Raw genomic sequence first — 22,500 nt, forward strand, 5'->3', positions numbered from 1 at the left:
TAAACATATTATATGGACCGAAATAGGGACCAAAATTCAGCCTCTTGAAGTGTGGGATGGTCAGTGCCATGCAGAAGCCAAGCTAAGTTATATCATGGTATAAGGATTGTGGCTGAGGTGGCCTTTTGTGTTTCAATTGCCCAAAGAGGTTGTGGTTGCACCCTCCCTGGAAGCATCCAAGGCCAAGCTGGGTGGGACTTTAAGCAACCAGGTCTAGAGAGAGGTGTCCCTCTCTATAGCAGGGGGTTGAAACTAGATGGTCTTAAAGTCTCCTCCAAGCCAAACCATTCTATGATTCAAATAGATCCTGTAGGTATTTCATGATTAATTGCAATTCTTCATCTAAACCCCAAAAAAGCTATATAGATGATTCTATTGTATGACATTCTGAACCAGGGCCTCAGCAAGAAGAAAAATAGTTGGGAAAAACATAACAAAGCCTGGTAAAGAGGTGATAAATGCAAATTGCAATTTGATGACTAATGGTCATCCGAATCTGTGCCTGGGCATCAATGACGAGCTTGAATCATGAGATATGTTGGGTTCCTGAGCATGTCTGCCCCTCAGAAACTCCCCATGTCTTCTGGTTTGGAAAATGCCAGTTAATAATTACAAAATCCTCTATGGCTGGGTAGAAGATATTCAGTTATATAGATATACCATTAATATGCATGTTGTTTTTTGCTTCAGTGCCCCAGGTTTGATGGTTCTTTTCCATTCTCAATAGTTTAAAATAAAACCCTCTGACAAACTAAAAGTAGTGAATGAACAAATAGGCCATGTTCCATATGAAGTAAACCATATCTATAATCATAATTTAAAAACAGGCTTCAGCTTTGTTCTTGCCTGCATTGTGGGAAAAATAATAGGCAAAATAAAAGCAAAGGGAATCAAGAACAGCGATAGAGAACGAGTGTATAACAGAGAAACCATGGTATTATTCTGAGAGGCCTTGCTATCTGACTAACATAATTCAGTGTTAGTTTTACTGATCTTCAAACAAAACATACAAAGTGAGGTCATGAGAGTAAGTAGGTGACAGCTATTTGAGATTAGCAGTAGGACAACCAAGATGCAGACCAGGACTCCCACCCTGTCATCTGGGTTGTAAAGCCTACTCATTCTTCATCTAGTAGACCCTTTCATGCAGATCACTAATCTGAAAAACATAATTAAATTGGGTTGTTATACACTGAGGAGTAATGTGGTACTCAGTGCTTTTAAAGTGGAAATAGCACCTGGTGTAAAGAAAAAACTTGTTAAATGAGAGCAGTCAGGCACTGTAGCAGGGTGCCCAGAAAGGCTGCGTAGGCTCCTTTCTTGCAGATGCTCACAGCTGGACTGGACACAGCCAGGAGCAAATGGATGCAGTTGAACCCACTTTCAGCAAGGAGCTGAACAAGATAACTGCTGAAGATTCCTTCCAACTTGCATGTGCCTGTAATTTTTATGAATTCCCTTGGTGAAAAAAGTGAATGTTACTTTATTGTAGTTAGAGACAAATATGATGCTTTCAAGAGAAAACACCTCTGTTAGTTGTTTACCTCAACAGTCTGAGCTTGATACAGCTATAAGCATACAGCAATACTATTTATTTCATATAGTTCATAGGAAGGTTTGACTAAGTGATCTTAATATATTAAAGAGGGTTTTTGTTGCTTTGAAGTGTTGATTGATTGTGTTACTTTTTCATCTCTGTACTCTCACAATGCTGTTACATGATTTTTCAGTTGAATCAGCCTGCTAAGAGTTTGTTCTTTAAATCTGCACAAATAAATGTTCCTAACAGGTCACAAAATATGTGGAAAAAAAATAAGGTTCAGCTAACAGAACTTGTTTGGGTTTTTTAATAAATGAATATATGCTATGTTGTTGGCTGGCCCTGAATCCAATCTTTCACTTGTCAAGTTTCCTGAGCAATTAGGAGACAGACAGACATGTATCTCTGCTGGAAGGGGAAAAACAGTATTCCTATTGCTAAGAGGAAGGTAGGAGTTAGCTGCTGTGTCTGAGAGCAATTGAGAGCAATTCCTGGCTGGGCAAGTGCTCATTTGGGTTCCATGTACATTTTAAGCCATTGCTAGCCAAGGAAATTGCAGGAAAACCTAGGATCCACTCTTGACTCTCACAAACTTCACTTGATAAAGCATATGAAAGATGTTTAAACATTTTAGACTCCTGTAGACTGAGAATTTGCAAAAGCCCTTTGTTGTCTAGCTGGTACTACTTAATTGTAGAATTGTAGAATCACAGAATGGCTTGGGTTGCAAGACACCTCAAGGATCAGTATTAATGAGAAACTGTATGAATTCTAGGAGGCCAAAATATCACGTATCTCTGTTAACTATTACTAATTTCCAGATACAACACTACTGTGTCTCTTGATGAAGTTATGTGAAAGGACTACACTGAAGGCTGCAAAATGCTGGTGGTGGGAATCATAAAGAGACAGCAGAGGCAGCCCCTTGGCATTTGCCCGGCTTGAAGTTGCTCTCACTTGAGATACACCAGCTGACAGAACCTCCTTGCAGTGAGAGCACTGTTTTTCTCCTTCCAGCAGTGATGCAAACCTACCTGTCTCCTAATTGCTCAGGAAACTTGATAAGTGGATTCAGAGTGAGACAAAATCCTAGTATATGTTTATCTATTAAAGAAAAAATAGTTTTACTTGCTGAACCTTTCTCTTTTTGTATAGTATGTGACCTTCTTCAAAGGATGTTTGTACCCTCTGCTATTCCATTCTAAATCTGGCAGCACGTTCTGCATTTCTTAGGGGAGACAGGGTCACCTGAGCCAGTGTCCTGATAGTGAGATTGCTGGGAGCGAACATCTCCTTTGGTACCGCAAGGGATAGGGCTGTTGTGTCCCATCCATTGTGTCCTCCTGTTACATCTCATCTTGACATTCAGCTTACATATAGAAATTCATACTGGGAAATTGCAGGAGAGTCCATTCGGTAGGACTTTCCACGCTGCTTGTGAAGGACAATTCTTTGTATACTGAAGCTGCAGAAAGCTGATTTTAATGTTGTGGTTAATGAAAGGATCTCCAGGGCTTCTTCTCCAAAGCTGAAGCATATGGTCAGTGCCTGGAAGCACATACACACAAGTCATCTCTGATTAATCTGTGTAAGGGTTTGCAGGATCAGCATCTGTGAAAAGACAGGAAACTGATCTGCTGAAGTAAAATACGCGCAAAGTTATTTCTATGCCTGTAATCCCTCTTAAAAATACAAACCTGTTTCACACTAATTTTTGAGCATGATGATTTTGGCAAAGAGAGTAAACCAATGTATGATAAAATGCTGGAAAGTAAAAGCACCTTCATGTGTTGTTTCAAGCAGCAGTTTTAATGCATTTAAGGAGTTCAAAGGGCAACTTTTTCCCCATGTGGAAAATAGGTTAAATGCACTTAGTGTATTTAATGTTCTGCATAAGCATAATAGTGGTTTCAGAACCTTTGCAGCTCAGCATTTAATGAAATAACTCATTATTGGAACAGAAATATTATTGTTGCCAAAGCAGTGTATAAGCATACTGCTGGCACGAGGACATCGCTCATGTGAGCAGAGCCGACTTCCTCACAAACACCGCATGACGCACGGGCTGCTGCGGGCACAGAGGTTGCTCAGTCCCACCCTGCTGCGGGGGCACTCCTGGTTTGATGTGGGGACTTGAGAGCGTCTTGTTTGAGGCACTGAAGGAATCAGGTGGCCCTCTTTCCAATTGCGGCGGTTATGAGATAAAAGCCCCTGAAAAATAGGGGAAAATGAGAAATGTGATTGGGCTTTGACTGGAGGTAGTCATAAAGAATAATGCTTCATTTGAGGACTGTGTTACATCTTGCTTTAGGCTGCTGTGAGACTGGGCTGCTTTCAAAGCAGTGTGTGATACAAAGCCACGTGTTGCTTGCTGCACTTACCTACCTGGTACTTGACAAAGGGCATGTCTGTTCAAGCATACAAGGAAACAGGTGAACAACCCCCCAAGTTTGAGACTTCTTGCTGATTTCATATGATGGAAGGAGGAGATATATACGTTAAAACCAGGAAAATACCATCAGCATTTGGTGGTGACACACTAGATCAGGTTGCCCAAGGAGGTTGTGGATGCCCCATCCCTGGAGGCACTCAAGGCCAGGCTGGATGTGGCTCTGGGCAGCCTGGTCTGGTGGTTGGCGACCCTGCACATAGCAGGAGGGTTGAAACTAGATGGTCGTTGTGGTCCTTTTCAACCCAGGCCATTCTGTGATCATTAGAACCCTTCAAAATGGAATTCTTTTGCAATCTGAAATGTGTCTGCCGTCAGGCCCTATTCTCTGAGTACTTCTGTCTAACAAGAAAGGGCTCTTCAGATTCCAGAAAGCAGAGGATTTATTTAGATTAAGGGAGACAAGACTAATGGTGTGGTGTAAAGCTGAACGCCCTTGAGCAGAAGTGCAATGATTGATTTTTAGAAGTAAGTTTAATATTAACAAGGCATTCTGTTGATATAATATTCCATGTTCCATTTATATCCTGGCTTACTACTGGAAGAAAACTTCAGGAAATTAGCAGGACTTTCTTTCTAATGGTGATATTGGTGAGTCGGCTGCAAGGTGGGAGTAAATTTAATTAGAGAAAAGTATAGATCTTGGTGTATTGAAGAAATTTTCAAAAATGTTCATTCCTGATGCTGCTATGACATCATTCTGCCCAGTTTAATGAGCCCTTGCATTTGTGGCTCCTTAGACTCCTGTGGTAGCTGTGAGAGATTTTGGGGCTATAAAGTAATCTTCTAAATATTGTTGTTAGACTTATCATTTCTGAAGTTCTGTCACTCATGTATGTTTCTGTTCAGAACTTTTTTTGTATCCTCATTCTTATGAATGGAGTGTTTGAAAATATTATTCTGTATTTCAGTACTTTAAAAAGGTGATAAATTTTTCCTTTCTTAATCAGTCTGTCAAATGAAGGCATCATAAAGCAATCAAATCAACTGGTACTTGTAATTTTAAAACATTTTGTACTGTTTCTCCCACAGCCATTATAGGTTGAGGTTTAGTGAAGCGTGGTAAAATACACATTAGTTACTCTCAGAAAATCTAATGTTTCTTCCTAAAATACTTTTCCCTTAAAAAAAAAAAAAAAAAAAAAAAAAAAAAGTTTGATTTATTCTTATTCAGTTTTGTGGTAACGTATGGGACTTAATAGCACTTACTGACAGCAAATAAATTAGAATCCCCATACAAAACTAAATATCCTGTAGACTAGCTGTCTGTATAATAAAAGTGAAGGTTGCAGCCAGAATAATTGTGTTGTTTTGCAGTCTAGAAAGCTATTATTGGAGAATTTGTTGGTACTCCTTTGTTCATTGTGGGTATTACTTTTTTCATGTCTGGAATAACAAAAGTTGTAGAGGTATCCAATGGTTGCTAAGAGGCAATCTTCTTGTGGGATATGACAGAGATTCTTTTAGTCATGTATTGCAGTGATATTTTTCCATGACAGTATTAAAGTGGTCATTTTTCCTGAAGAACTCCTTTAATTCTCAATATTATTGACTGTACTGCACTGGAAATTAAATTTAAAACCAGAGTAAAATTCACAGTGCATAATATATTACTGAAGAAGAGTAGGAAAAATGAAGTGATTGGTTTCTGTTCGAGAGTTCTTCAATAGGATACAATATTTTAGGTGAAAGTGTACTATGGATCTATGGGCTTTGCCTACAGTTTTAACATACCATAGTCGTGATGGGCTAATTTTTATAATCTCAAATCTTGCACTTAGTTAAATTGCAAGCACTGTATTAAAACATATCAAGAAGACAACTGAATTTGCATGGTTACATTTTCAGTAGACTTTTCCTGCTTGTCTTTACTTTTATTTAAGATGTAAAACAATAATGTTGTATTCTCATCAATCATAATATCACAACTCATATTTTAATGTGTTCATTTGGTAGCATTTGAGTGAGGGCTTAAGCATTGCAATGACTTTTCGACTCGGTCGACTGACGTACAGAAGTATCTTGTCTGTAGTAAAAGATGCATAGCAAGACCAGAGAATAATTTCATCCAGATACACGCTAAATCCCATAACATATTGGTTTGGAAAGCATTGACCAAAGCAAAGGTGTCTGATGGCAGCCCTCACAATTCAATGATGTAGACGGTCAGGAGCTATCAGGGATAACAGTGCCATTCCCTGGCACACTGTGATTTATTAGGGGTCTAGTTGAGTCACACTGAGAGGGATTAACTCCGGGGGCTACATTAGATGAGCACTTTTTTCCAACACAGTGTGGTTTCTACTCAGTGCTAGCTGCCAAAGTCATGGCAGTGCTGGCCACTGATGGGCGATTAGATAATGAAGGTGAGTGGTGGCTGGCCCCATTACAATCAATCATGTCTTAGTTTCTGTGGAGCCAGAACCACACTTCCAGCACTGAACAAAAACAAGGCTCTTACTTGTTGCATACAAAATACAGCGCAGTGTTGAAGCTCATCTTGTCTGTTGATTTTTCTCTCTTCAAAAATATAATCATATGGTAGTGATAGTGTTTCTGTATTAAATTCTGAGGATCTACAAAGCTGATTTTAAAATTGACTACAACGGTGATGAGTAGCACATATTTCTTACCATTTCTTATATTAAGGTTTTTTGAGGGGAGTAGCAGGAGACAAGAGTCTGTCTGTTTATTAACAGTCTGTTAATAAACATTTTTATAGAAAAAGATTATTTGAGTATTTCCCCTTACGTTAGGTTGTGGGCAAAATCAGAATAAATAGACAGCAATGGAAAAATTGGTTTTATAGAGTGGATTATGTAGTGAATTTCATTTTTCGAGCTTCGTACTGTAATTTTATTAATTTTCTAATTGCATACTGATAAGCCTTTTAAAAAAAAAAAATACAACTAAAAAATCTGAAAACAGCAACCAATGGAAAGTGATAAATGCGTTACATGTCCTATTATTATTTTGATTTATTTTTCTTGGAAAGTACGTGAAGCAAATGTTGCTAGGTGAGCTGGTACTACCAGACTTGTCATTGGACATTAAGGTTATTTGGTGCAAAATAAAACCAAAAATATTACAGAGTAGTCTAAATGCAGATTTTGTTCACCAAACTAAACTTTGCACCAAATGAGTTTGAAAATTTTGGCCTACAAAGAGATCTACTCTATGAGTGGGACAGGAAATTTTTGTTATTTTCTATAGAATTGAGGCATTTGTATGTGGAAACAAATTCTGGAATGTAAATCAGTATTGCTTCCTTGGGCTTTAAAGGAGTTAAACTCTGGAAGAAGAGCATGTAAGTTCCGGAAAAGTTTGCTAGATGTCAAATGATACAACAGTTTCAACTGAAGCCATATGGTTTTATTCAAATTATTTTTCTTTATTCTCAAAAACGTATCCTGCAGAAGCCAATAAAAAGGTTTGCTTTTTAGAAATTATCTATGTCATAAGTATCTCTGAGGTTTAAGCTCTTCAAACTCTTTGTTTTGTTTTAATCAGCATGCTTGCTTGAGTAGGAATGATTCCTACCTTATTGATCCCTGGAAAAGCATACCTTGATGTTTTGCTTTTCGTATGTGATGAAATAGATTATCCAATGTGTATTTAGTGACACTTTGATTGGTGTCTTGTAGGAATTTGAGGTTTTCGTTTGCTTTTAATTACATCACCTGTTATAGCCTTTTGAGTGCTTTGTTATTATAGGGCAAATGCAATCATTTAGAAGATACAGTTCATTTTTTTTCCATAAAATATGACAGAAAAAGATCAACTTAGGTGAACACCACTTTTCGTCACTGCAAATTTAAACTCCTTCATCTCTGATTAACTATTCTGATGGTTAATTTTTAGAATCAGTAAACACTGCAGAAAGGAAAGAAAAATAAAGCAGTGTTTAAACAATATTTATTCATCAGATACTGACAAAACTCATCTTTCCAAAGCAGTTGATGAAGTGCAGGTTCAGTTTCTCAAAAAGTTAAAATTTAGCTTAAATTGTTGTATTTCTGGAAAAGACAACAGTCAGAAGAGAGAAAATATGAAAAGATGACTTTGCTACAACCACATTTTTTAGTCTCAAAAATTGTTTTTAAAATGTTCTATCAAATTTATTTTCAAATTTTAAGACTATGAAGTCTTCATACTCCACCTCTCCGTAGAGAGGATTGCTATGTTAGCTCCAGCACAATGTCAAGTCCTTACAGTTTCCCACTCTTCCACTTGAAGAAAACGCTGAAGTGCAAGTCATTTTAAAGAAAGCTTACGAGAGAAATTTATGAGATCTCTTCTATAGGAGAGCACTTATTCTCCATGTGGCTTTTGTCAAACATTTTTAACAAATTGTAATAACCTTTGTCATATCTCATTTTCTTGCATAAACAAGTCACATTGAAACTATAAATGATGGAAAATCTAATCCACATGGCTAGCAGTATCAAAACTGTTAAACTGTATTCTTTTCCACCATGTCAGCAGTGCATTATCTGTTTTATAGAAATGTTGAAAAGATTACTTTTTAAGGGAGATACCGCAGGACCTGCATAAATATCTTCCTCAAGCCTGCACTAGCTGATGTTTTCACTTTCAGTTCTTCCTGAAAAAAAATGCTCCATTGTTTTTGGTATCCCACTGGAGAGGTCAATTCCATCCACTTCCAAACCTGACTGCTGAGACATACCAGGAAGGACACTGAGGCTCATGGCATCTGTCAGATTTCAGTCTACCTTCATGTCTTGAGCATGCACATTTGCTCCGGGATGCAGTATGTTGCACCAGCTATCAGTCTAACAGCATGTGGGTTTTCACCTCTTTGGGAGTTCAGTATATTATTTCTGTGTGTATAGATGTAACAAGAAGTCCAGGAAATTCTCTGTCCCTGTCAGTTAACCTGCTTTGGCAGGGGGGTTGGACTCAATGATCTCTGGAGGTCCCTTCCAACCCCTACAATTCTATGATTCTGTGGTTCCAAGGCACACTGAAGCCTTTCCCAGACATAAAGAGAGTACCAACAGGATCTGGCTAATGCAGGGGCATTGTGCAGTGCAATCCACTCCCCAGATATGTGTCACAGCTTTTTATGAGAGCTGCTCACCAAAGCTAATAATCCCAAGGGAAGTAAAACAGTGCTATGAATGATGGCCTGTTTCCTTCCTTCCTTTCTTGAATTTTCTCTGGGTGTTGTATTCACTTATCTGAACCTCTAACAGATCTATTAGTGTTATACATTCAGTAAAATCTTCAGGATATTTAGTTACCCAACGCTTCACATGGATTTTATGCATTTATGCATTAAAAAATCATTTCAAAGCAGCACTCACTGCTAAGGAAAATCCTGGTTCATGCTGATTCTGATTCTTAGATGGAAATAGTCCTGGGGAGCTGTGCTAGATCTTGTGGGCTCAAACCTTGTGTATCAAAAAATATTCTGTAAATTTGCAAGCAGTAACTTTAGTCTTGACTTTGTACCAGGAGGATACAGTATACAATGTATGCGGTCAATACACTTGAAGGAACGATAACCATGCAGAGGGACCTAGGCAGGCTGGAAAAGGGGGCTAATGAAAACCTAAGGAGATTCAACAAGGCCAAGTGCAGGCTGCTGTACTTGGGCCAGGGCAATCCTGGTTATTTATACAGACTGGGAGGAGAACCTCTTGAGAGCAGCCCTGCAGAGAAGGACTTGGGGGTCCTGGTGGATGAGAATCTGGACATGAGCCAGCAGTGTGCACTTGAAACCTGGAAGGCCAACTGTGTTCTGGGTTGGCCAGCAGGGACAGGGAGGTGATTGTCCCCCTCTACTCAGCTCTTGTGAGGTCCCATCTGCAGTACTGCGCCCAGGCCTGGGGCCCCGAGAACAGGAAGGATGTGGAGCTCTTGGAGCGGGTCCAGAGGAGGGCCACTAAGATGATCAGAGGGCTGGAACACCTCTCCTATGTGGAAAGGCTGAGGGAACTGGGCTTGTTTAGCTTGGAGAAGAGAAGGGTCCAGGGAGACCTCATTGTGGCCTTCCAGTGCTTGAAGGGGGCATATAAACAGGAAGGGTAATGGATTATGGTAATAGAACAAGGTGGAATGGTTTTAAACTAAGGCAGGAGACGCTTAGGTTAGATATTAGGAAGAAATTTTTCACACAGTGGATGGTGACACACTGGATCAGGTTGTCCAAGGGAGTTGTGGATGCCCCATCCCTGGAGGCATTCAAGGACAGGCTGGATGTGGCTCTGGCAGCCTGGTCTGCTGGTTGGCGACCCTGCACATAGCAGGGGGTTGAAACTAGATTGACATTGTGGGTCCTCAATCCAGGCCATTCTGTGATTCTATGAAAAGTTAGAGCTACTTTGATCACAGGCAAGGTTAGAAAAATCTTTCAAGAATTATTTATCTTCCATACAAAATCCAAGACAGTGGCACTGCTAGTGATTTACAAACAAGTCTTGGTAATAATCCTGAGTACCTTTGCTCTTATGGGTGTTAAATTAGACCACAAGTAATACTGGAACATAACTTGGTGGTCTAATTGTTTAATTATGTCACTTTAACAGTGATACACTTTTATTATTTACAGAAGAGGTCATAAAACTGTTTTCAGATGTTTAACTTTCAATTATTCTAATTCTAGCAGTAAATAATATAGCAAAATAGCTTTCAGAGATCTTCTCTGAGTGTATTTTTTATGCTTACAATGTTCCTTGAGTAAGGTTTTGGTAATTTGTTTTTAGGCTGAACATCCTCTACCATATGAACATCTCTTAAATCACAAACTGGAGTAAAACTCTGTTGAAAATTAAATAAATGGAGAATTGGTAGTTCCTAATTAACCAGTAAGAAAAGTTTATGAGAGAGAGATTGAATAAATATCAAAGCTTCTGAGTTATATTATCTTTCGTAAATTGGCTTTTCTCCAATTAGTGTATGCTTTCAGAAGCTGGAGAAGAAGATGAAAGGATCTGCTTTTGATAAAATACATGACTATGGCAGTGCTTGAATAATTTTATGGGAACTTGCTGCCTAAGGCATATGTTTTACTGTCTGATAGTAAATGCATAAGGAAAGACCATCTGTTTTTTTCAGCTTGAACAAATATATGATCCAGATTGAACCTCTAGAGGCTGAATATAAGCACTTTGTGTTTTATTTTGCACTGCTCCATACCTACAGCAGCATTCTCTTGTACTGCACGTACCAAGGCACACAGTTCAAATGTTGTCATTCAAAAATTATTTCTCTTCGGTTAAAGGGATGTGGGATGCCTATGCAGGGCTTAATACAAACCTCTGCCCTTCATTCATCTCTGGAAAAACAGTTTCTGATACACTTTGACCACCAGGCCTTCAGACCTTCAGGTTTTGTTTTTACTGGACAGATCCTTGTTGAGGTCTTGCCAGGTAAAAAGTATTGCTGTGTTCTCCATGTCTTCAGCTCTTGCTATGGAAAATTGAGAAGCTTTCCTTCCATGGATTGAATAAACAGACTAAATTAGAAAGCTTGAAAGTGGTTTCCAACTGTTGCTTTACTTTGAAGGAAGGAAAGCAGATCAGCAGTAAATATACTACAGAAAATATTCCAGAACACTTGATTTTTCCTCTTTTTGCTAGTGTTGTGTTTTACAGCACCTGAAAGACTACTTTTAGTTTGGCAAAACTAACAGGACTGGGTTTCTCTCCTCCCCCCAAAGTGCTTACAGTCTCATTATAGACATAAAATGCTGAATTGAAGGGAAAAAAGGAAAAAAGTGTTCAGCGTTGAAGGAAGGAATGAAGGATCAAGGAGCAAGATTTGAGTGAGATTTGAGTGGATAAATGCAGACATTTTTCTTTTGTTCTTCAATATTAATAACAGTGGATCATTTCTTGTAGAGCTTCTGAGGAAAAAAAATGATTACAAAAGGTTATGAGGAAAAATATCTTTCCAAGACCATTCTTACATATTACTCAGGGGATTGTTTCTGCTTTTCGTGGATAATCGGCAGACCTGCATCTACCAGGTGCTAATCTAAACTGTGCACCTGTCTTTCCTGAGTATTTAGTTTTGTTTTGATTAGTACACTGCTTAACTGTTCTGTTTCCCTCTCTTGACTCGCTTTTCTGCCGTGTCATGAATAATTTACATTTTGCCGACACTGATCTTCTAAACCACAGTGCTGAGGAACTGTGGCAGTTCATCACATGTGCTGGGTTTGTGGAGCATGGTTTTGTGACTGCAGGACTGCACTGGGACTTGAAAGGTTCAGGTCCACCCCACAGTTCTACTAAGGAATTCTACACAGCCTCAGGAGAGTCCCCTTACCTTTTCTGTGCTGTGGTCTCCAGCTGTGATATGGAAACAACAAACTTTCTTCTTTTCCTACAGCGTCTGTTTTCCATAATTTTGCTACATGAGATTTCTTCCAAGTGAAAACTTGTATTATGTACTTGGACAAGACCCAGTGCAACGGGGCCTCAGATTTAGTTCATATTACTGGAATACAGCTAAACAAGAGCAATTTTTAATACATAAGAGCAAAGAAAACAAGAAAATAAAATTTTAACTGATTCAGAACTGAAGAAAGCCAGTGAAAGGAAATGACAGTATTTTACTGTAAATTCTTAGTCACTTCTTAATTTTATTTTGCCCTCCATGCAGGCTTTAACTAGGAGAAACCACATTTATGACTGTGCCAGTAGGATGTAATTATAGGGTGCTTGTATGTGAAGACTGCAGTAGCTAAAACTACCAGCAGTGTTCAGGGAGATTTTCCTTTAAAAAAATTGGGGGAAAGGGAAGCAAAGTTGCTCAGGAGTTGAATTTTTACCACTTGGACAAGTCTTTTATGAAATCTTTAAGCAAAATCTGCTGATCTCTTTATTTAGACTGGAAGATAGATTTGTCATTGGTATGTGACCATTATTACCCTCCTGCATATCTTGATACCGCTGTTTTATTTACGGCTTTTGATAGAGCTTATCCATAAGATCCTATCAGGTTTGATTTTCAGAGTCAAACTTCATCCCAGCAGTTATGTGATGTGCTGCTAGATATGCCACCAGTGTATTATTGCACCGCACATCAGATTTTCTAATAGAAATTCCAAAGAAAAATACTTAACCATATTGTCTGTTGTACTGGATGTATTACAGCACTCCTGCCATATTGGAAGGTCAGTCTGTTATAAGGGGAAGAACAATTTTAGCTCCTGAAGAACATGTGGGCAGATGCAATAATAATGATATTTGTAGCCAGTAATTTGAATGAAAGAATAATTTAGGTTTGAATGGGCCTTTCAGGCAGTATAGTCCATGCTCCTTCTCACAGCAGGTAATTTCCAAGTCAGAGAAAGGTGAGAAAAGAAGTTGATTAATATGGGAAAAGTCATAACAGTTAGATGCAATATGTACATTAGGGCTCTGATAACCTCATACAGCCCACATCTGTGGTCTACAGTGGGAGAAACGATCCTTTGGACTGGGTAAAGGTCTCTCCTGTTGGCAATTTCTCTTTTGAGCCACTAAGAGTGGCTGTACTGGATAAATGTACAGGACTGACATGTCAAAAGTAGCATCTGTGTATGTTGGGCCATCTCACCAAGATCTTCATACATATGGGGTTTTTTTCCATTAATTCATCAGGGCTGCAAAGAGGTCTGTAGAATTATGAGGAGGCTATTTGAACATCTTTAGTTGACCAAGTAATAATTGAATTTGTTTCTGTTAATGAGAACTGTTAATTCATTGTCTTCTATTAATGTAGGTGGAGAAGAATATAGATACTGGATCAAGGTTCTGAAAAATATTAATTGCTAATATTCTTTCTTTTTCAGTTTTCTGCTTGTGTTTGGTTGCTTGATTTTGTCCGTGTTTTCCACTATTCCTGAACACACAAAACTTGCCTCTGGCTGTCTCTTCATTTTGGTAAGTGAAACTTCTAAATACAAGACATCTTTACAAATACGATTATATACGCTCACATTCTCTCCTTCACCGTGGAATTCCTGAATGCTTTAAGAAACCATACTTTTCATCAGAATTATGACATACTAATATAGAAGATTCCACCATCTTATTCTTTAAAAACCAAGTCAGTGGTTTACAGAGTATGTAAGTGTTGTATTACATTTCTTTACTTGAGAACTGCTGTGTTTTATTACCGATACTTTATCTACTGCAGTTTGGTATTGACTGAAAAGGAACAACCTTTCATACTTCATAAGGTCTGTACTTATTAAAAGGCACTTAAAATAGGAAATTGTTTTATCTTAGATACCAATTTCCGGTAGCTGTTGGTAGATACTGATATTTTAGTGGCAGTTACAACAGTAGGATGTGGTACCTTCATTATTTTTTCATATTACATGATTTTGCATTCTAATTCTCTCTTTTTCCCTGAGCTACATGGCTTGAATCCCTAAAACCGCTTAGCATTTTTCGTGTATTGTATAGATGCTTTATTAATCTGCTTCTTGATGGGCTGTTTAGTTTTGCAAGTGATGGCCTGAGGATAAGTGATAGTGCTCATTAAAATATCATTGTATTCCTGGAGTTACTATGGTTATTTCAGTTCCATGCATGCAAAAGGCTGTGGCTTGTTAGTTAATGCCTGAGGTGAAGTAACTGTTGACAAATGCCAGCATATCAATTGTCATCACTGTATGTATCTGAAAGCACTGGTCTTTAGAACAGCTTCCCAATTAATTATAACATAAGCAGTCTGATAAACATAATTGCAGTGTGTGCTATGCCTCCAGAGCACAATGTACTACCATATCAGTATATCTGAATGAAATGACTGTAGTTAGCTAGGTGCAGAAGTGTGGCGTTCTGCTCCATCTGATCATACTGCTTCCTAGCAGGGCTCAATCAGGGAGAACCATGCTTAATGTGGCATTCTACTTCCCAGCCACATTATCCCTGTTTCTGGATAAAATGTCAGGTGGAATTAAACCAGCTGAAAGTGATGGGATTTAATTCTTTACTAATATCTACTTCCATTTCTTGCACAGTTGAGCAACACTTTGCAAATGGAAGTTTGTTTGAATGCTCTGTAACAGTGTTATTGCAATTATTACACCAATTGCAAAGATTTTCTGGTACATAAAACAGGAAAAATTGTTTTGTGTGAAAACACCCAATTTCTGATAGAAAGTAATTTTATGACAGGTAATTTGTTTCCCTCTGTACTTATGCAAATTGCTTGCAGAAAAGCCATTTGTTCTGACATAAAATATGCATTTCCCATGAGTCACATATTTGTTGGTTGTGCTGGTATGCTTACTGCCAGTTCCTCAGCTGGCTGATATGCATATTCCCTGTGGTTTGCTGTGGTTTTTTGTAGATTGCATGGGAGTTTGACCATGGAAGAGTTCTTTGAAGCTCTGGGTTTGCTCCCATGGACAGGTTGAGGAATGTGAGCTCCATTAGCCCATATCCCAGTCCTTGCAGAGTCCTTGTAGCAGTGCCCATCAACAGAGATAGGCTGCTCGGGACTTGAGAAAGGAAACTCTGTGAGGCTTCCTGCTTCCATGGTCTCAAAGATGGGCTTTGCTCATCTCAGCAATTCTGACTTAATGTTTTCTGCCATCCTTCCAACACAGAAACGACTGTAAGGAGGAAGAGCATGGATAGTTAATACTTGAAGCATCAAAGCTTTAGTAGCTTGGTCCAGCTTTCTGTGCTGTAGCCTCATGTGTTCAACAAACCCTTGGCAGGAATAAATCTAGTGATGACAAATTTTATGGCTCCTGCTGTGGGTCTCTAATGGAGAAAAATATAAACACAGCAAAGCATGAAATTCCAGAAGCAGGCTAAAACTGACTGGTTTATTCCAGTTTATTGGTATGTGATTTGCTCCTTCTCGGCATACTGAATCATTAACTGATATTAGTAATGCTATCAAAGCAAGTTATTGCAAACACAAAATAAGAAAATAATGCAATTCTGCCTTAACTCAGGAAGAATTACTTTGGCTGTGCCAACAAATAATTAGTCACTAGAGTTTCCACAACCTTTTACTTACAGTGATTCACACAATTCATACAAGTGTGTCGTTTAGTACAGACAGTTGTATTAACTGTCAGAGATCTGTTTTAATACCATTTTGCTTCGTGCTCGAGATGGAAGATGGGTGTTTATTTTCTAATGAAGTACAGTACAACAATCTGTAAAGCTGCCTGCTGGGTTTCTGTGAACTGTTTGCTTCACAGATTTATTCCAGATGGTACCCCCTAGAGCCATGTTAATTGGCTAAAAGTTAATGTAATGTTTCTTCAACTTAATACCTGAGCTGCTGCCTGCACCAGCTCCTGTGACTTTTGACATATTGCAGCTATTAGCAATTACATGGGAAGGTTAAAAGGGAAGTATAAATGAGGTAAGCAAACCTTTTTCTCCTTCCCACAAAGGCCAGAGGAGCCAAGAAGATTCTGCAGTCAGTCATTCCATGTATCTATCTATCTGTCTGTCTCCCTGAGCTTCATCTTAAAGGGGAGCAGAGAATACAGCCCCGAATCACTGCCTCTTAAATGCTCTCTCAGAAAAAATACAATGGAGTTCAATAGGTCTGCAATAGCTCTAAGTAAATAATTGTTTAGGAAAGAAGTATTAGCTGAGGGCTTCTGAGGGTCAGCAGTAGTTAATGGGCTCATCTGGACTGCAGAAAATCCCAAGCCCTGCTCTCTGGGCCAGCACAAAGCTGCCACACTGCGTCACGCTGCACCCAGCCAGGGCTTCATTTCTAGCATCTGAACAAGCACTGCTGGATTCCTAGGCACCTTCTGCTTATCAGGGAGCCTGTTGGGGAAAATGCACTCAATATTTGAGTTTTATGTTTAAAATGAAAGTCTTTCAGATATATGAGTATATGAATTGTTACTACATCAGTAATGAATTTGGTTAGGTTTGCTTTCAGGAATAATAAGCCTAACCAGATGGAGAGAGAGCATCAGATAAAACTCCTTGTACCTACAATTGTAATTATGCTTTAGCCTCATCTGTGCACATAACTTCTGACGTTCAAACTGCAGTAGTGATATATCCCAGACAGACAGTAGAAGAAAATCTACTTCAACATCAAAAAAAAAGCCACAAGCAGCTGAAGAATCCAACTAACACAGCAAGAAAATAATCTTTGGCGTATTGCTGATCTCCTGCAAGTACATTTCCTGGCACTTTATCAAATGGTAAACACAAGGGAAGTAAAACTTAGGCTGGGAAGGCAAAATCAAATCTTTTGGGGAAGGCAGCCAAGAAAAAAAATAACTGGAATCAGAGGGCATTCACTCTCATGACCAAACTTTCTGTATTTTAAGATCATTTTCAGCTAAAGCTATGCAAATAGCTTGTTCACTTCTCTTTGTTTGCTGCCTGTTCAAGAAAATGTGAGATGATCCATAGAGAGTTGGCAAATCAGAAGTCCAGATAGTCTTGTATCAGATTAGATGTTTCATTTGACCTGGCATTTACACATTTTTACTTCGAGCGTTTTAGAACTTTTGGCTTAAAGTAAAAAGCTGTAGAAAAGAATATCATTTTCATTTGAAGTGGCAAAGAATTCCATTTTTTCCATAACTTTCATGTTTAATCAAGACAGAGGAATCATAAAACTCGTGAATTTCTGTAGAATTGTTTTCATCAAATCTGTTTTGTCTTTTTCTTTGAAAAGGACTGGGATGGAAAACTACAAAAACTACAGTTCTACAAAATAAGGGCATCTGAAAATGTACTCTGGGAACATGTTCTTCAGTCAGTAATAACTGCCGGAAAGATAAAAGCAGTACAGAAAGATAGTGTACAGTAGGTGAAACTAGCTTCTGTGCTTACTGTGGTCACTTACATAGATCCAAAAAGAGAGTCTAGTGAGTGCTTCTAGCAATTAAGCTCTTCCTAAAATTTTTCTCTTCTTACATTACGCCATAAATGAAATGTAGAAAGAGGATGATTAAAAAACACAGCATATAGCTGCTCTGTAGCAGGCAAGTGTGTATTCAGTTATCTTTGGTCTAGGAGAGTGAATCCATCCACCAGAATATAATCATATAAATGATAGCTACAAAATTTTAAGGCTAGGCAGAACAGATTTTTAAAAAATGGTGGGTAGTGTTCATTTGGATCAGTTGTCCCACGACTTGAATCTTCTTGTGACAGTGGAACAAAGACCATGAGACATGAAGAGAGAACAGAAGAGATGATACTGTCAGCATTCCAAACCAATCAACAAACCTTTAAAACTAATATACACACACTGTAGGTAAGGTAAGACAGTAGAATAAAAATGATTTCATAACAAAGAAACACATCACATAGAAACTAAGAAGGTATCTGAAAAATCTGTTCTCAGCAGTGCTTAGGGTACACTGTAGATTTCTTATATATTCCTGTTCCTATGTAAGTGTCACTTAGCTTATCCTGTCCATTACGTTATATAGCCATGTGCATAAAGTCAGTAGAAAAGATGCTGGTACTAATAACAATCACTTTCTGACTCCTTTTGTTTCCTAGTACAGAGGACTAACATTGCTTCAAAGGCAGAGAATGCACTCCTAAGAAAGGACTGCCATTATTGCAGAAAGGGCCTTCTAGCCAGCCATTCAAGGGGGCACTTTCCCTAGGAGAACGCTCACAATTTGAGGATATGGAGATTGAGTGGAAAATGGGGAAGGATTAGAAGTTACTGATGAGGTGTCATGATTCAGATTAACAGGAGTATAATTCTTTGAGGAGAGAGAAGCACATCTCAGTTTAAACGGATCAACACAATTGTGCTAAAGAACCAAACCAACTGTCTAGCACTCCCTATAAGGACAACCAAGCATCATTCCTTGCACAGCCACTCTTCCATAGCATGTCTTCCTCCTATTTTTATCATTTAAGTGATAGTAGTATGACAGACAACTTATAGGTCATAAGTGTAGCATTTTGCATAGATGCAGATTTGCAGTAATAGTTTACGCTCTACTCGACAGTATTGAATAGGAGTTTGATAAGGATCCAAACTTATTATATGGATAGTGAGAACTATCTTGTTAAAACAGGCAACAAACAGGTACTGCAGATTGTAACAGTAAAAATGGATTGATATCAATGTCTAAATTCAAACTTTGAATTCAAAAATTCGGACCTGACCCTTGGTAGGGAAATATCAGCTTGCCAAATTGAAAGTACAGAGTCAGAAATAGTGCTTAAGGGAAAAAAATCTACAAAACATTATATTATCAAAGGAAAAAAAATGCTGAAAAAATGATGATATCACATCAGTGATATCAAAGGTGTTTGGAAACCTAGAAGTAACCCCACCATCTGAGCAACTTGCAGAAACAACTCAGCCCCTTCAGCACAGATGTGACAAAGCATGCCAACACATGTTGCTGCAGTCAAAATGTGAAGTTTCCTCAAGTGAGAGGAGAAATCTGATCACAAGATTTAGTTTAAGGACTTCACAATCTGTGGTATGAAATACAGACAGATATAAAAAAATTCTGTAGGGATCAGATGCAGATACATATAACAGGAGCATTAAGAATTTTTAAGTGTAGATGGTGGCAAATACTAAGAGACATACCCGAACTAAGTCCACTCCTGAGGACTCTGAACTGAGGGTGAGTTACAGTGATGAATTAGCAAAATAAGAACTGGTTGCTTTGAATTTAGAGGCTTTCATGGAATGCCTAAGGAAAGGATGTATGTCATGGACAGGATAATAATTCTGGTATCAAATCTGAAGCTGACAGGAATTGGCTGATTACACCAAATGTAGATATGATCACAGGAAATGAATGTCTCACAAAGATATATGTATATGTTTTTGAGAGGATGTGGAAGGATTTTGCTCTTCTCTTTTTCCAGAAGACCAAAATTCCATGAACTTGGAAAAACAGAGTGTAGGAAAAGCTGAAAAACGCTCCACGAATGGCAGTTGTAAAACTCAAAATGTGATATACTAGATTTAAAAGCTTAATTATTGGAGTCAAAAGAGGGGAGCAAGTCAACTTCTTCACTGAATCTAGAGAACTGAATATAAGTATTGTAAATGAAGACTCACACAAGTAATAGAAATGCTGACATGGCAGACGTGAATGACTTCAGTAAAGACCTGAGGCATAAGCAGCATTTTGAGAGCTTGAGTGAAGTACCTTCCCAGTCCTATTTGCCAAAATTTACCAGTTTTCATATAACACTTTCTTGAAATTACTTTCTGAGAGTATATGGTACTGGAAACATTTCCAACTACATCATCCCAGATGGCTAGAGGTCTCCCAGTAATCAAAGCATACATTGATATGCTCCTACAGAAGCTCTGTTGATGAGCTAAGGGAAACTTCAAGAAGAAATAAATAAGAATGCAGCAAATATCATTTGCTGAATCTCTAGGTTTTATCAAGTCCAAACATGCAAAGACGGAAGAATAAAAGAATATCCCACTCCCCTCCACTTTTCAGAACGCCAAATGTTACCAGTTAATTCACATACATGTGTTCAGCCATAACAACTAGTCTAAGCCCGTTGCATCAATACGAAATGAGCATGGATGCCAGAGCATAAAAGGATTCAAGGTCTGTGATTGCTCTGGCACCTTTCTACGTTTGTTCTGGACAGAGCTAAAGATATCAAATTCTTCACGAACATTTCAAAAGGGAGGTCTGGGATCTGTGTTGCTACAGAGATGTGCTTGAACGTCTGCCTGTAGCATGTGACATAATAAACATGACAGCAGCAGAAAAAAATGCATGAAAAAATCACAGAGGAGATGCAAAGGCCTGGGTACAGCTGTACAGCACTTCATTGTTTTGACCATGCAGATAATTTTATAACTAAAATGAGACCATTCACTGCTCATCGCTTGCTACAGTGGAAGAAAATGTAAACAAGCATAAGGTAGGATACAAAGATGATGGGAAAGTAGAGGATTTTTCTATAGTGTGAATTTTATTGTGTTGTCTCCATTGAGGAATTATCTCAGAATTGTAGTTGTACCTGGCATAAACAAATGACCTGGAGCAAAACAGTAAGTGTAAATCCTAAGGTATGGGAAAGCACGATATTTAGGGATGATGTTGTGTCTGGGGTAGAACAGGATAGACGGTGAAATCAACATTTGCTATTGCAGTTTTCCCTATCTGGAAAGGGGTTTTCAATAGTTGCCAGGGTCTTTCTGGAAGAAACACATCCTCCAAAAGCCAAAAGGAGCTTTGGGATAAGTTCGCTGATGCATGCACTTAGATGGTAAGCATGGTAACCTGCAGATGCTGTGTGGAGGGAAATTACTTTGGTAGTGGATCTTGGTGCTTCAAGGGCATTTGTTTCTGTGGCGTCCCAAGCTGTCCTGGGCTTTCTGTCCTTCCCCTGTGGATGTAAAGGAAGATTAGCACAGTTTCAGTACTAGAAATTTGGTCTGATATGGTAAACACTATAAGTAATCAAATGGCAGCTACTTTATTCCAGTGTGCATTTTTGCTGCCTGAGTTAAAGCTGTTTTTGCTTGACATAGAAATTCTGGGCTTTTTTTTTTGTTGTTGTAAATGAATAAGGAAACATGACTGATAGGTGCCATATCAGATAATAAACAAAAAGCTAAAAGGGAATTGGATAGCAGAAGTCTTATATAATGTGCAGCTAATTAAAACTAAGCATACACTCAGGTTTTAATATTATATCAATAGACTTGTAGCTGCATATTAAATTAAAAGGCACAGAATTGATTTCTTAATAATGCTCCATTAACATATAATCAGCATGGGAAATCTTAATCATAATTTGGAAAATCAGTGTTGTAAAAGTATCACATTCATTATAAAACTGATAATAGACCAAAACAAAAGGGCATATTTCACACTTACTGGGCATTGCTGGGAGCTGCACTGCAATCTCTGGTTATGATTTATATGCCAGACCAAGGGTCTGCTCTGGTTTATATTTTCATATTTATGGCAGCCTCTTCTACTGCTAAACTGCTGTTGGAGAGAATTAAAACATTTGTTAGTGTATCTACATGCATGTAAATATGCTTGTTAGCTTATTAGTTCAAAGATCATTCCTTCTAATGCTGAATCAATAATAATAATAATAATAGATTAATAGAATGGTTTATGTTGAAGGAGACCTTAAAGATCTTTTGGTTCCAATGATCTGGTTCAAATTACACCATTATTTTGAACAGTAACATGTGCATATATTCTTATCTGCTGAATTTAATCTGGAAAGTGGCCAGAGTAACAGGAGCATTCTGAGTCCTACCACAGCTTCTGCAGCACAGCTGTTTACAGCTCAAAACTTTCTCAGGTTTCACTGAAATGGAGTAGCACTGCACTGCCATCACCTCCCAACAGTGTCTATTAACGACAAGAGCCCAACTTGGGTGCTCAATGCTTTGAATCAGCTGAAGGTTTTTCTGCTTGAAAGGAGGGTGCAGAAGCTGAGGTGTTGTTGCTTTAATTGAATGAGAAAACATTCTCATCTTTTTTGAGTATGTATACTAAAGCATTGCTATTTGAATACTATCAACTATTCATCCTGTGTCACCATAAAGAAATTTCAGC

General features: G+C 38.3%; 1 protein-coding gene across 3 annotated transcripts in view; it reads left to right on the top strand.

Annotated features, from left to right (window-relative positions):
- Positions 1 to 22,500, top strand: part of KCNQ5 (potassium voltage-gated channel subfamily Q member 5) — a 246,908-nt gene that overhangs the window by 148,610 nt on the left and 75,798 nt on the right. For all 3 annotated transcript variants that reach the window (XM_042890593.1, XM_042890578.1, XM_042890585.1), the window contains exon 2: positions 13,795 to 13,885. In XM_042890593.1, coding sequence (XP_042746527.1) covers positions 13,795 to 13,885 — 91 coding nt within the window. The remainder of the gene's footprint in view (positions 1 to 13,794; positions 13,886 to 22,500) is intronic.

Source organism: Lagopus leucura, unplaced genomic scaffold (assembly GCF_019238085.1).
Source record: "Lagopus leucura isolate 7727_CA_CO unplaced genomic scaffold, USGS_WTPT01 Super-Scaffold_73, whole genome shotgun sequence".
NCBI lineage: Eukaryota > Metazoa > Chordata > Aves > Galliformes > Phasianidae > Lagopus > Lagopus leucura.